At 43.9% G+C, this 13,569-nt stretch overlaps 1 protein-coding gene across 1 annotated transcript in view; it reads right to left on the bottom strand.

The window, feature by feature from the left end:
* Positions 1 to 13,569, bottom strand: part of RNF169 (ring finger protein 169) — a 52,134-nt gene that overhangs the window by 21,528 nt on the left and 17,037 nt on the right. Inside the window, exon 2 of the mRNA XM_074976981.1 lies at positions 9,154 to 9,230. Coding sequence (XP_074833082.1) covers positions 9,154 to 9,230 — 77 coding nt within the window. The remainder of the gene's footprint in view (positions 1 to 9,153; positions 9,231 to 13,569) is intronic.

Raw genomic sequence — 13,569 nt, 5'->3', positions numbered from 1 at the left:
GCCCTGCCATCCTTCTATACAGGTAAGGCCGATGAGCCTCTCCCCACCTCATCCAGGGAGGAAGAAGGTGATAGCCCTTGTGCCTCCATTTGGAGGGGAAAGGCAGTACTGACCTGCTCCGGCATGTGCCCCACCCATGGAAATTATGCGTACTGTAGGTGGAGCTGGCATCTGCACCAGCTGGCTAGAAAACTCCGTCACAGGTGACACAAACAGCACCGTTACCGCTCCATGCACTTGAGCCGGTGCTGGTGCCTGCCCCATTGGCGCTAGAGGTACAATTACAGATAGCGCTGGTACCAAAGGGGTCCAGTCCCACTGCAACGGTGCCAAGGTAGATGCAGGCAGCTCCACGATGACTGCCACTTCTTGTCTTTGTTCCAATGGTGGGGTGCCCAGTGACACCGATGGTGCTGAGGACGGGATTGGCAGGGCCCCCGGCACCATTACAGGCACTCCAACGGCCTGGCCCTGCGCCTTGTGAAATGCCCACAGGGTCCAGAAGGGCCAGTATTGAGTCATCTGCGAAGCCAGCAGCCAACCCGTATTGTCCAAGTGACGACTACGGCACCTGCAACTGCTATGGTGTGACCATCTTTGTCCAGAGCTCAAGTAGGAGTCTGACTCTGATGCCAATGTAGAGGCACATGACCACAGCAGGACCATTGGAGTAAGTGCTGACATGCACACCGAGGGTGGTGCTGGTGCTGGCGCATTGGGCACCTGACACTGGCCCACAATCTGCCGGCTCAGCATCGGAGCGCTCTGCACTGGATATGGTGTCAGCACTGGTGCTGATGTGAGTGCAGGGGCTGTCCATGAGCCTTGATCGCTCCGTTTCAGTGCTACAGCACCTGTCCTCCATAGACAGAGAAGGACCTGGCACCATCAGCTGAAGCACTCCTTATGCTGCTTGAAATGTCTCTGGCGCTGAGGGCAAGTCCAATGCCTGCAGGCTCCTGCTCTGCACCAGCTTCAACACATGAGCCTCCTCCCCTTCAACAGTGTGTGCCAGAGCCTGGGACTTGAGGCCAACCTGCTTTGACTGCAGCGAGTGATGTCTCCTGTGCCGCCTCTTCTTCAGCACCGGAGATTGATTCCTATAGCGCTGAGAAGGCGACAGTGCATCCACCTGCTCCTAGCGCCGAGAGCACTTAGTGGCACTGTGGTCGAGGGCGCCGGTGCACTTTGCACCGAGGATGCTCCACTCTCTGCTGCTGCTGGAGATTCTTGAGGCTTAGGAGCCGCTTCCATCAAAAGGACTTTAAGGTGTTAGGCTCTATCTTTCAAAGTTCTGCGCTTAAAGACCTTACAAACTGAGCAGTGATCACGTAAGTGTACTTCCCCCAAGCAAACCAAACAGGCTGAATGGGGTGGGGGGGGTCACTTTTGGGCACATGTTTGCCGCAATTTATACAAATATTAAAGCCTGTGGAGCCAGACATTCCTCAGCGTACCAGCTAATGATCTGAACAGACAAAACACGTCAAATGTGAGTTTACCAGATTTTGGGAACATAGGGGCTGTGTCTACACTTGCATTCCTCTTTTGAAAGAGGCATGCAAATGAGGGAAATTGAAAATGCAAATGAGATGCAAATTTACATATATGGTGCCTCATTTGCATATTCGTTCAAAAGAAGAAAAGCAGTGTAGACACAGCTGTTCCAAAAGTAAACCCCATCTTCAAAAGAGCCCTTCTTCCAAAAAGACGCAACTACACTGCTTTTCTTCTTTCAAAAAAAAATCTGTTGAAAGAATATGCAAACGAGGCACCAGATATGTAAATCTGCACCTCATTTGTATTTTCAATTTGCCTCATTTGCATGCCTCTTTCAAAAGTGGAACGCAAGTGAAGACACAGCCCCTATGTTCCCAAAATCTGGTAAACTCACATTTGACATCTTCTCTTCCTTGAACCTGTCCAACCTCATCTAGTCTTTAAAGGTGCCCTCTTCTCAGGTGAGACTGTTCTGTATACTTTTGCTGCTAAAAATCAACATGTCAGCACATGCCACAGGAAGAGTTTCCCAACTGATTACAAAGAGCTTCAAAGGAAAAAAACTGTTGTGTGAAGAGAAATGGATGCAACTATGGATTTACTCAACATTACCAGGCAAGCACTTGGTAAAAAATATAAGTACTCAAAACAAGCTGCTTAAAACAAGAAAGTCAACAGGTTTTTGCTTAGTAATATAAAAAAAATTCTAACTTCACGAGGTGCCAGTCTGTTCTGAAACAAAGTCATCCATAGTGACAAGAATAGTATTTTACTGGATTATCTAAATCTAATCAACATTCTTCAGTGAAATAAGTACCTATGAAGGGAGAGCAAGAGGGAGAAGGTGCTATATTGTATTGAACTGCAAAGGATTATAACTAGGGTCAACACTTAGAATTACTTAGAATTTCTGGGACTTCTTGTACCTTAAAGTAAAATGTAAACACTGTAAACAATAATCACGCACACTTATATGGAATACAAACAAGTATTATTCCCATTTTGCAGGTGGAGAAGCTGAGACAAAGGTTAAGTGACTTGCTCTAGATCACAGCGAGTTAAAGTTAGATACGTGATCTGAACTCAGGAGTCTGGGCTCCTGTATACATATTTTTAAATAATTCTGCCTGTTAAATAAGGAACTGGGGTCCACAAATAAGAAGTTGTACCACACATAAGGAATCATACTCAGTCTCAGGCCACATTGCCATTAGTTCCAGGCTCTATCCAAGTAACAATACAAGGTGATATTATTAAATTCCGCTTACGAGAGTCAAGGAGGGGCAGTATTCAGCTCACAAGACTTTACTTGGCTTAAAAATGTTTCCTTTCTAAAAGCTGTGTATTTGTCACAGAAGGTTTGGTGATAAGAGCTAGAGCATTTTATCACTTGACAACCTTCCAGAAAGAGTACATTGTTCTTTGCTCACAGGATAAAAGTTGGGGGAAAAAAACCCAACCTCCATCTCTTTCAGATGTGGTTCATAAAGGATGTATAAACACTGTGAGGGGGAAGGAAGGAGGGTCTTCAGTCTGGCAGTGAACAGAGATTGAAAAGAGGAAAACAGACGGATTAGGCCAAACAGAAGTTAGACAAAAAATCCACCCCCAAAACATTCAAGTGACATGATCAAAATACTAGAAATACATTAAAATGTTTCCTTTTTGTTGCAGTGGTAATGAGAAAGAGTATCAGGTTTTTTTTTCTATAAAAAGATTCCAATGCTTTATAGCTGATTAAAATTATGAAAATTGACTTATTACACTGAACTTCAAAATTTAAAAAAGAAAAAAAAAATCAAGACTGACACCCAAACACAGTGAACAAGCATTTAAATTAGGTCTACTATACAGTCAATATTTGTTGACTGAAGAGAGTTATGCAAAAAGCTATAAAACAGCTACAAGTTCACTAAGCAGGAGATATACCTGGCAGTGATGGTGCTCACATTAAAGGTTTGTGGAATATAGGGAGGAGGAAGGATGAATCCCTGCCCCAGAAGTTCTAGGCATCTAGTGATCTGGAAAATTAATGCTTCACTGAAACACACAGAGTCTGCACTTCAAGCCCCTCTAGATACCACAGGCCACTGTAGCAGAGGGTGCAGTAGAAGCCCTCAACCATTAACAAAGATGCCAGCAACTGATGAAGAAATAAGTTCCCTCAAGCTCAGCAAAAATCTCTAGTATGCATCCTAATTTGGCTGGGTTGTGTGTTGAGCTCAGGATTTGGGCTATTTGCAGTTTACACAATTCAGATTCAGGAAGAAAAACTGCATAGAGTCTCCAAGGAAACACAGTGAAAAATCAAATTCTGCAGAAATGATGAGTGAGGTCAGTATCTCACCAGGGGAGATCTCCTCCTCACCATTAAGAAATACATTTAGAAAATCCCAGCATGACTATTTTAGACCCCAAACAAATGTTATTCATTTTTTAAGCCAAGAGACGCAGTTATAACAATAATTCTCTTCATTTCATTGGAAAAATGTATTTCCATCCCTATGCAGAAATGCACACTTAGTGTCCTTATAATTAAAAAACAGAAAAACCACTTTGGTCAAGTTTAAACAACAAAAAACCCCAACCACAAAGCACCCAAAAATCCCACCTTCGAGTGGCCCCAATCCAGCAAATGGATATGTTGACAGAGGCACTTGCTCTTGTATGGAACCCTGTTGAAATAAACAGGGGGTTTCCATGTGTCCACACTAGCAGATCTGAGGGCAGGATCAGGGCTTAAGCCTGAAAAAAATGTAAGTTTCAGAAAGTTATGAGTAACTCAGAAATGTGAGGAGGCGTTAGAATGGAAATGTATCCTACTTTAACTATGGCAGTCACTGCAACCATTATGATACTTCTAGAACAATTAAATCTAGATATTTAGGGCCAGAGTTCAGTCATTTCAGAGATGTGTGTGTGTGTGTAAACAATTTTTTTAGGGAAACACCCTCACACAGTTTAAGAAAAAAAGATTTTAATGGCTTCTTCTACAAATTTTTTTTTAGTTCATGTTTTGGCAAAAGCCAAGCACTGAAAACTTCAGTTTCACAGATTAAGATTCTGAGAGTTATGAGTGAATGTTGTAGAAAAGGGGAATATTTATACTGCAACTGACTTTGCAAACCCATCTATTACTTTCCCCATGCTCCAGTCTTCTATAAATCCTGTGTTACAAAGACAGCAGAATTGTACCAAGCAGGCACATTTTTCTCTTTTGGAAAGCAGCCAGAGGCCTGCTCTACACTATAAAGTTAGACTGACATATGTTGCCTTGTGTTATCCTACTGGAGCATACATCTACCCTCATATTTATCCCTGGTTAACGTAACCACTATATTACAGTGATACTGCAAACCTATCTCCTTTAATGACATGAATCCGTGATTGACCATCAGAGCAAGCGCAATCATAACAGTCCTCCTCAGCTATCCCACAATGCCCCATTCATTGCAAGAGTGATTGTTTTGGTCACCATTTTACACCTCTACTGCCTGGGGGTCACAGAGTCTGAAATCATCCCTGCTTTAGGTCGCCTTGAGTAGTTTTGATTTTTTGTCCTGACCGCCCATTTTGGTTGGTACACCTAACAAGTCTCCTTTCTGAGTGCAACTGTCTAACCAACCATGCCTAGGAACATGCATGGCCAGGAACAGACAGGAAAAGTGGATATCCTGCACCTTGCAGAGCTATGGACCAGCCACAGCAATAAGGATAATCCATGAGCATGCACACAAAGTGGTCTGACAAGGATCAACAAAATGCATCAAAGTGACAGAAATGGCAAGGCACACCAGAATGCTTGAGAGGCCAACAGTCAATGTGATGAGTTGCACACCTGCTGCTTTTGCCAGCTGAATGCCATACACAGCAAACTCTCCCAGCACCTTTCAGACCAACACAGATGATTTAGGGGAGGCCACAACCAGAGGGAGGGTGGTCTAGCTTTACTCCCAAACAGGACTATTTTCAGGCTCTACCACAGTCTAGCCAGTCCCATCAGCTGAGTACAGATGAGCACATGGAATGGGAAATGGTCTTAGTCAAAATGTGTGTCTCCATTTTTCCTTACAATGCCTGAATGTTAAAATGTCACCCAGTCCTAATTAATAAGATGTAAGTATGAATTTTTCACTGTTTTACTTATATGAGAAGAGCTAGAGGGACAACATCTGCTATTCCCTGGTTTGCTTAGGCAGGTAGGAAGGCAAAGTAGTTTATGCTATCCTCCTGAGACATATCCATGAAAATCTTTCATGGAGATACTCTGAAATCCTCTTCCAAATGTTTCTTAGAGATGGCTGCCTTATTTTTTCTCTGAGGTAGGACACTTTCCCACACCAGTGCATGATGAGTTCAGCTAGCATAGTTGCAATTAACAAGCTAGCCATGTAGGCTGCATCTACATTTGCATTCCTCTTTCAAAATAGGAATGCAAATGAGGGAAATCGAAAATGCAACTGAGGCACTGATTTACATCTCTCGTGCTTCATTTGCATAATCTCTTTTCAGAAGAGATTCTTTCAAAAGAAAAAAAAGCAGTGTAGACGATGCTCTTTCAAAAATAAATCCCATCTTCAAAAGAACCCTTATTCCAAAAAACCCCAAAAGGGATGGAGGAATACGGTGACAGAAAGAGCAGACAGGAGAAAGGCCCAGGAATCACAACAGGAAAAGAAGAGGGCAACAGCACATAACATGTCAACCTAGGCAGCAAACATGAATGTTGCTGACACAGATAGGCCTACAAGTCCAAAAAATCCCACAACTCCGTACCCTTTTCTGTTTTGGTACAATTCCGTGGAAGCAGCTCCCAGCACCACCCAACATTCCACAGGTCATCATGAGCTTTAAGATCCTTATCCCTCTCACTCCACGCCAAGCGAGAAGGAGGAAAACCACAGCATCACATACCCTGAGAACCACTACTGATGTATATGTAGTCATAATGGACTGCATTTGTGTACTGCAATGGATACAAATGTTTGCTACCTTCCCAATTTTAAACTTCCAGTCCATTCATTTATGTTAAAAATGTACCTGTTTAATGCATATTTTACATTGTTTTTAACACTCAATGAAGTTCTAGTTGAGGCCAATAAGGTTATCTTTATTAGTTCACACTGCATGCTGCAGAATGCATAGCAGTACTCAAAACACACACTACTTCTAAACAAACAGCAAGGACAATGTAAATCAGAGATTCAGGAAAACAGTAATTTATAAATATACAGCCCAATTACAACACAGTTCTTAGCAGCACCCAAAGCTCCAGGCCTAGAGAACGCTGCAGCATAGAACGTAAGTGTGGCTGACTATTTACACGTTCTTTCAGAACGCCTCTCAACTGCATAGCTTCACGCTGAGCCCTTTTAATGGCTTTTATGTCTGGCGGTTCAAAATCAAGAGACAGCTGCTCCAGATCCAGCTTCACGTTGGAGGCAGCCTCACAGATATTATGCAGGAAACAAAAGGCAGGTATAACCATTGGGATATTTTTCTCACCAAGATTCAATCTAGTGAGTAAACACTGCCAACGTCCTTTCACCCTGCCAAAAGCACATTCAACCGTCATGCTGCACCAATTCAGCTGGTAGCTGAATAGATCCTTGATACTGCTGAGACGGCCAGCATACAGCCTAGTGAGCTGGGGAGCAAATGGTATTCTGGGGAATTCGGAATCACTCATGGATTTCAATATTACTAGTGGGAATTGGATGGTTGACAGCTTAGGTCCCTGCTTGCAACCTTCCGAACAGTCCTGTGTCCTTGAAGATAAACGTGTCTTGGCACCTTCCTGGACCAGCACACAGTGATATTGGTGAAGTATCCCTGGTGATCCATCAATGTTTGCTTAACCACAGAAAAGTACTCCATCCAAGGTGCCAGAAAAGGGATGTGCATGCATTTATCACCCTGGTTTGAGAACCCCAGTACTACAAATATATCCACTGTGGCCTCCAAGTTGCTGAGAGTTAGTCTTATGCAGCAGAAGCAATTAATGGCCCTACACACTTTCATGACAACAGCCCCCATTGTGGATTATTCCATATGACCTTTTGAGTTTGAATGTTCTGCAGCCACTGCTCACTGTTCAAACCTGCATTAAAATGCAATCCCAGTGTTCATTTCTCTGGCCCAGAAGCAGCATTCCACCATCTGAAACTGCTCTGTGAATGTCACCAACAACCCGGAATTGTTTTTTGCTACATCCCTCAGCAAACTGTCCTCTAAGAAATCATTACGTCCACCATTGTTGCAGTACTTCCAGCAAGTCTGAAAACACATGGGAACTGTGTGTTCTGTATTTGCTGCCTTCATGAAAATGAGAGAGGTCTGTAGACGCCACGCTTTTGCTAGAGATGGCAAACCCTGAAAAGTGCTGCTCAAGTTTGTGAGATAAAAAAAAAAAGTGAAAAACGTATGGTATCCGGATGGTATTTGGGCAGCATTCCCCAAACTAATTTGGCCACAGACTGCTTTTGGGCTTGGAATATATTGACAGAACACATACATGCTGGTCCTGGGGGGTGGAAGGGTGTTTCATGCCAAAAAATTGCCACATGCGATGTTCAGAAGTTGATTTAAGAGTTATCTTTTTAGATGTCTTTTATTTTACAAAGAACCAAAAACAACAAAAGAAAATCATCTGAATGAAATCTAATGTCCTTCTGATAGGAAGACAGTTAGCGACAGCAGTTCTATAATTAAGTACAAACCCAAAATAAAACATCAATGTAACAGCCAAAAAAAGGATGGTTAGTGTTGTTCTTTCATACAAAAATAGAAAGGACAATATTGTTGAAAAAAATGTACCGTCTTTCCTTAAATCTTAAAAAAATGTTTTTATGAAAAAGAAACTGAAAACAGATTAGGTATAGAAAAAGATTTTTAAAGTTTGTGATTCTATAAATTTGTTATTTTTATAGAAGACTGCTGGAAAATAAAAATAAGTAACATTTGACAGTTTTTTATAATGGGAAGAGTGTTTTTTCATCTTTCAGCACAAGTCACACAATAACAACTATACTATTATGAATGTATTATAAATGCGAATAGATCTACAATCCAAATACTACTACCTTAGCATTTTTGATACACACAATTTCTTATTTTATATTTGAGCAGGAAAAATATTGCATCAAAATTTTTTCACAGAACACCTTTTCACACTGAATGGAACACAGTTTGGGAAATGCCTAGTTAGAGGATTGAGAAAGTTCCACGCTGGGAACTTGACTCCTAGCACTCAGAAATCTTGAGAGACTCATTTCCACACCACAACCCACAGCAAAAGTTCCCGAAAAGTATCGCACCAGACAGCAGAGCGTGGCACACTGGGATGCCTACCTGTGACGGGAGTCCTTTTTAACACCAACACTCCTGGTGAACACAAAACACTGATGCAAGAAGCCAATGTAACTTGTGTCAACTGATGTTTGTAGTGTAGACATGGCTTAAGACAGCAGTTAGCTGGTTCCAAAAACACTGGCAACTGCCAACATTTTCCTGAACTGACTGAAGGATGTAAAGGGATAAACGACCTTTGTTTTAGAAGAGAACCACTTGAATTCCCCACATAGATAAGCAGGCTTATCTGTCAGGATACCAACTTATTTTAAAAGAAAGTCACCATGAGACAGAATACTGTACCTTCCTCAGCTGGCTTTCATATTCTTCACGCAATTCCCCTGGTTTGCTTAACTTGATGGGTTCTCTGAATATAAAGTCTAGAAAGAAAAGAAAAAAGAGAACATCCTTTAAGGTATGATAATAAGGATTATTTTTTATGTTTGAAAAGGAATAACCAAAAGTTTAAGCTCTGCTATGCTGCATTCCAGTGCCTTTAGTTCGAGTGTATTTCTAGAGGTCGAGTCTAAAGAACATATGAGTGTATTAATACAGCAATTATTCAGGCTGCCCTTGTTGCACTGTCTTTTTCTCCCAACTCCACACACAACGTGTTCTGAGAGTTAAATACCGAATAGTAATATTCTGCTATTCTATTGTACTTCTATTGTTCTCTAAACATTTTACAAACAATTAAGCATCATATCGCACCATGGAGATGTTATCTGCATTTTCATATATCCAAACAAACAGCAATTAAGCAACTTACTAGAGGTGTCACAGTGAATCAGTGGCAGAGCCAGAAATAGAAAACAGTTCTATGCTCTACTAGACCACACTAGCAAGATCATTTACAAATCTTTATTCACAAAGGTAGTACAATAGCCTTATTCCTATATATCTGTTGGTTGAACACATCTTGTAAATTTGACTTAAATCGTCTGTTACATTTATCAACACACCCATGAGATATGAATTCCATTCACCTACACATTGTGCAGTGTGATCATCTCAATGAACTGTCTTAACTAATTAAAAAGCAGAGCTTTTGTTTTCTTTGCAATGCATTAACTTCAGCATTTTTTAAGTCTCACGCAAAATTTATTCAACTCTTTCCCTATTAAATGATGACCGAACCTAAGAAACAAACAAACCAATAAAAGTTTATCACATTGGTGAACAGTCACTTCTAAGCTTCCACAGCAGTAGGTTTGGCTGCTCTGTTAAGTTCCTATTATCAGCTTTAAAAGTTCCCACCCACTTTATAAAGCACAAGTCTGGACAAGTTACACTCTGAACTCAGTAAATTTTTAAGATGAATCCAAAAGAGGAAACAAACTGAAAAAACATGCTTCAATCTGAATTCACCTACTTACTAATATGAATTCAGGAAATTCCCATAATACATTATTAATATCACCCCACTGCCTTGTGGGTTATCCTGGGAAGGAGAAAGGCTAAGGGAGTAAACCCTGACAGAAAATCCGGAGTGGAGTCCGAAGGCGGTTCGGTGTCAACTTCTGGCACTGTCCCAGCAACTCCTGCAGCTGAGCTGGTACCAGACGTGGAGGTTATCCTCTCCTTTGGACTATATCAGCAAAGCTGAGAGGGGGACACTGGTGTCTGGGCAGCCCAGAGTCTCCATAATAAGTGCCCAGGCTCGCACCCGGAGAGGTACTCCGGCACCGCTGAACAACGTTGCGTCAACACGGGAGGCAACAGATACCGGTTATAAGCTCTTGCTCGATTGGCGTAGAGAACGAGCGCCAGGGGTTGCCTTCGACGGTGGGAGAGATCCTTGCATCTCACTGGACAGTCACCGCCCACCTCAAGCTGGGCAGCCCCCAGCCAATAGGGTACTGTCCCGCCACAGTTCACCTGCCTCGCTGGGTGCATGAGGCTTAAGGTTCCTGAACCTGACAAGTGACGGAAATTTGGGCACCAGGCAAACCAATAAGAAAATCAACAATAAATGAGAAACATCAACAATTTAAACTTGCTTGCTGGAATGTGCGGACCATGCTGACCGGCTGGACTGAAGATCTTCAGGCCAACAGTGACACCCGAAAGACCTCTGTCACCAACGAGGAACTGAAGAGGCTCCGAGTTGATATCGCTGCACTGCAAGAGACGCGACTCGCAGATTCGGGATCTCTAAAGGAAAAGGACTACACCTTTTTCTGGCAGGGTAAAGCCCAAGAAGAACCCAGAGAGCATGGTGTTGGCTTTGCTATCAGAAACACCCTTTTACAAATGGTGGAATTAGTCATGGGCGGATCAGAAAGACTTTTTCGGATCACGCTTCAAACTTGCGCCGGTCTCGTCCACCTGATCAGCGCTTATGCCCCAACCCTGTGTGCCACACCAGAAGTAAAAGACAAGTTCTATGACATGCTTAGTGCTGCTGTAGCGCAAATACCTGCTCGTGAACAACTGTACATCTTGGGTGACTTCAATGCAAGAGCTGGAGCTGATTGGGCCTCATGGCCTTCCTGCTTAGGACACTTCGGTGTGGGAAAAATGAATGACAATGCACAGCGTCTCCTTGAATTGTGCACGTACCACAATCTGTGCGTCACAAACACATTCTTCCAAACGAAGCCACAGCACAGAGTGTCGTGGAGACACCCACGCTCGAAGCACTGGCATCAACTAGACGTGGTCATCACTAGGCGTAATAACCTCAAAAACGTCCTTCTGACACACAGCTATCATAGTGCTGACTGTGATACAGATCACTTGCTAGTTTGCTCCAAGCTCAAGCTGAGACCCAAGAAGCTGTACCACTCTAAACCTGCTGGAAGGACCCGCATCGACGCCAGAAAGACAGCAAACTCAGAGAAAGCTGAAAAGTTCAGAAAGACCCTCCAGGAAAATCTGCGCAGCAGCCCTGGGGGCACCGATGTGACATCCAAATGGCAACATCTGAGGGATACAGTTTACAATACGGCCTTGTCAGTGTTTGGAAGAAAAGCTAGAAACACGAACGACTGGTTCGAAGCTAGCTCAGATGAGATGATTCCAGTCATTGAAAAGAAGCACGCTGCACTCCTGGAGTACAAATGCTCACTGAGCCAGAGTACCCAGCAAACACTTAGAGCGGCCAGAAGAACAGTACAGCAGACAGCCAGGTGCTGTGCCAACAACCACTGGCTCCAGCTATGCAGCAGCATCCAGACCTGTGCTGACTTTGGTAATCTCAGAGGAATGTACGAGGGTATGAAGAAGGCATTAGGACCCACCCAGAACAAGATGGCACCTCTGAAATCCAAATCTGGTGAAGTCATCGCTGACAAAGCCAAACAGATGGAGCGCTGGGCTGAGCACTACTCCGAGCTGTACTCACGCAAGAACATTGTGGTTGATGCAGCCCTCGATGCCGTCGAGCTCCTACCAGTAATGGACGAACTGGATCAGGAACTGACTGTGGATGAACTGAAGAGAGCCATCGACAGCATTACAGCAGGAAAGGCCCCTGGCCAGGACGGTATACCACCAGAGGTAATCAAGTGTGCCGCGGACACACTCCTGGAACCCCTACACGAGCTACTGTGCCTGTGCTGGAAAGAGGGTGAGGTTCCACAGTATGTGCGCGACGCCAACATTGTAACCTTGTATAAGAACAAAGGAGACAGAAGCAACTGCAACAACTACCGTGGAATCTCCCGCCTAAGCGTCACTGGTAAACTGTTCGCTCGCATCATCCTTGGCAGACTCCAGAAGATTGCTGAGAGGGTGTACCCCGAGTCACAGTGCGGATTCCGCACAGAGAGGTCTACCGTTGACATGGTCTTCTCTCTAAGGCAGCTGCAGGAGAAGTGCAGGGAGCAGAGGAAGCCACTCTACATAGCCTTCATCGACCTGACCAAGGCCTTCAACTTGGTCAGCAGGGATGGTCTGTTCAAACTGCTCCACAAGATAGGCTGTCCTCCACCGTTTCTCAAGGTGATCCAGTCGTTCCACGAAGACATGAGAGGAACCATCCAATATGACGGCACATTATCGGATGCTTTCAGAATCAGGAGCGGCGTCAAACAAGGATGCGTGCTTGCTCCGACATTGTTTGGGATCTTCTTCGCACTCCTCCTGAAGCATGCCTTTGGATCTTCACCAGAGGGCATCTTGCTGCACACAAGATCTGATGGGAAACTGTTTAATCTTGCAAGACTGAAAGCTAAGTCTAAGGTGCGGGAAGTCCTCATCAGAGACATGCTGTTCGCAGACGATGCTGCTGTAGTGTCTCACACAGAAGACCAGCTTCAAAAACTGCTGGATCAGTTCTCCAAAGTGTGCAAGGACTTTGGGCTTACCATCAGCCTAAAGAAGACAAACGTACTCGGTCAGGATGTTGCTGAATCCCCATCAATCAGCATTGACAACTATACGTTAGAGGTCGTCCACGAGTTCGTTTACCTCGGGTCCACCATCACTGACACCCTGTCGTTGGACACTGAGCTAAATAGGAGGATCGGAAAAGCGGCCACAACTCTGTCCAGACTCAGCAAGAGAGTGTGGAATAACAACAAGCTGTACACTCACACCAAAATGCAAGTCTACAGAGCGTGCATCCTCAGCACCCTCCTTTATGGCAACGAGACTTGGACCCTGTATGCCCACCAGGAAAAGAGGCTGAACGTCTTCCACTTGCGCTGCCTCAGGCGCATCCTTGGAATATCACGGAAGGACAGAGTGACCAACACCACCGTCCTTGAGCAAGCT

This window comes from Carettochelys insculpta, chromosome 1 (assembly GCF_033958435.1).
Source record: "Carettochelys insculpta isolate YL-2023 chromosome 1, ASM3395843v1, whole genome shotgun sequence".
Taxonomy (NCBI): domain Eukaryota; kingdom Metazoa; phylum Chordata; order Testudines; family Carettochelyidae; genus Carettochelys; species Carettochelys insculpta.
Note: the sequence above shows the minus strand (reverse complement) of the source record. Positions and strands in the feature narration are given on the sequence as shown.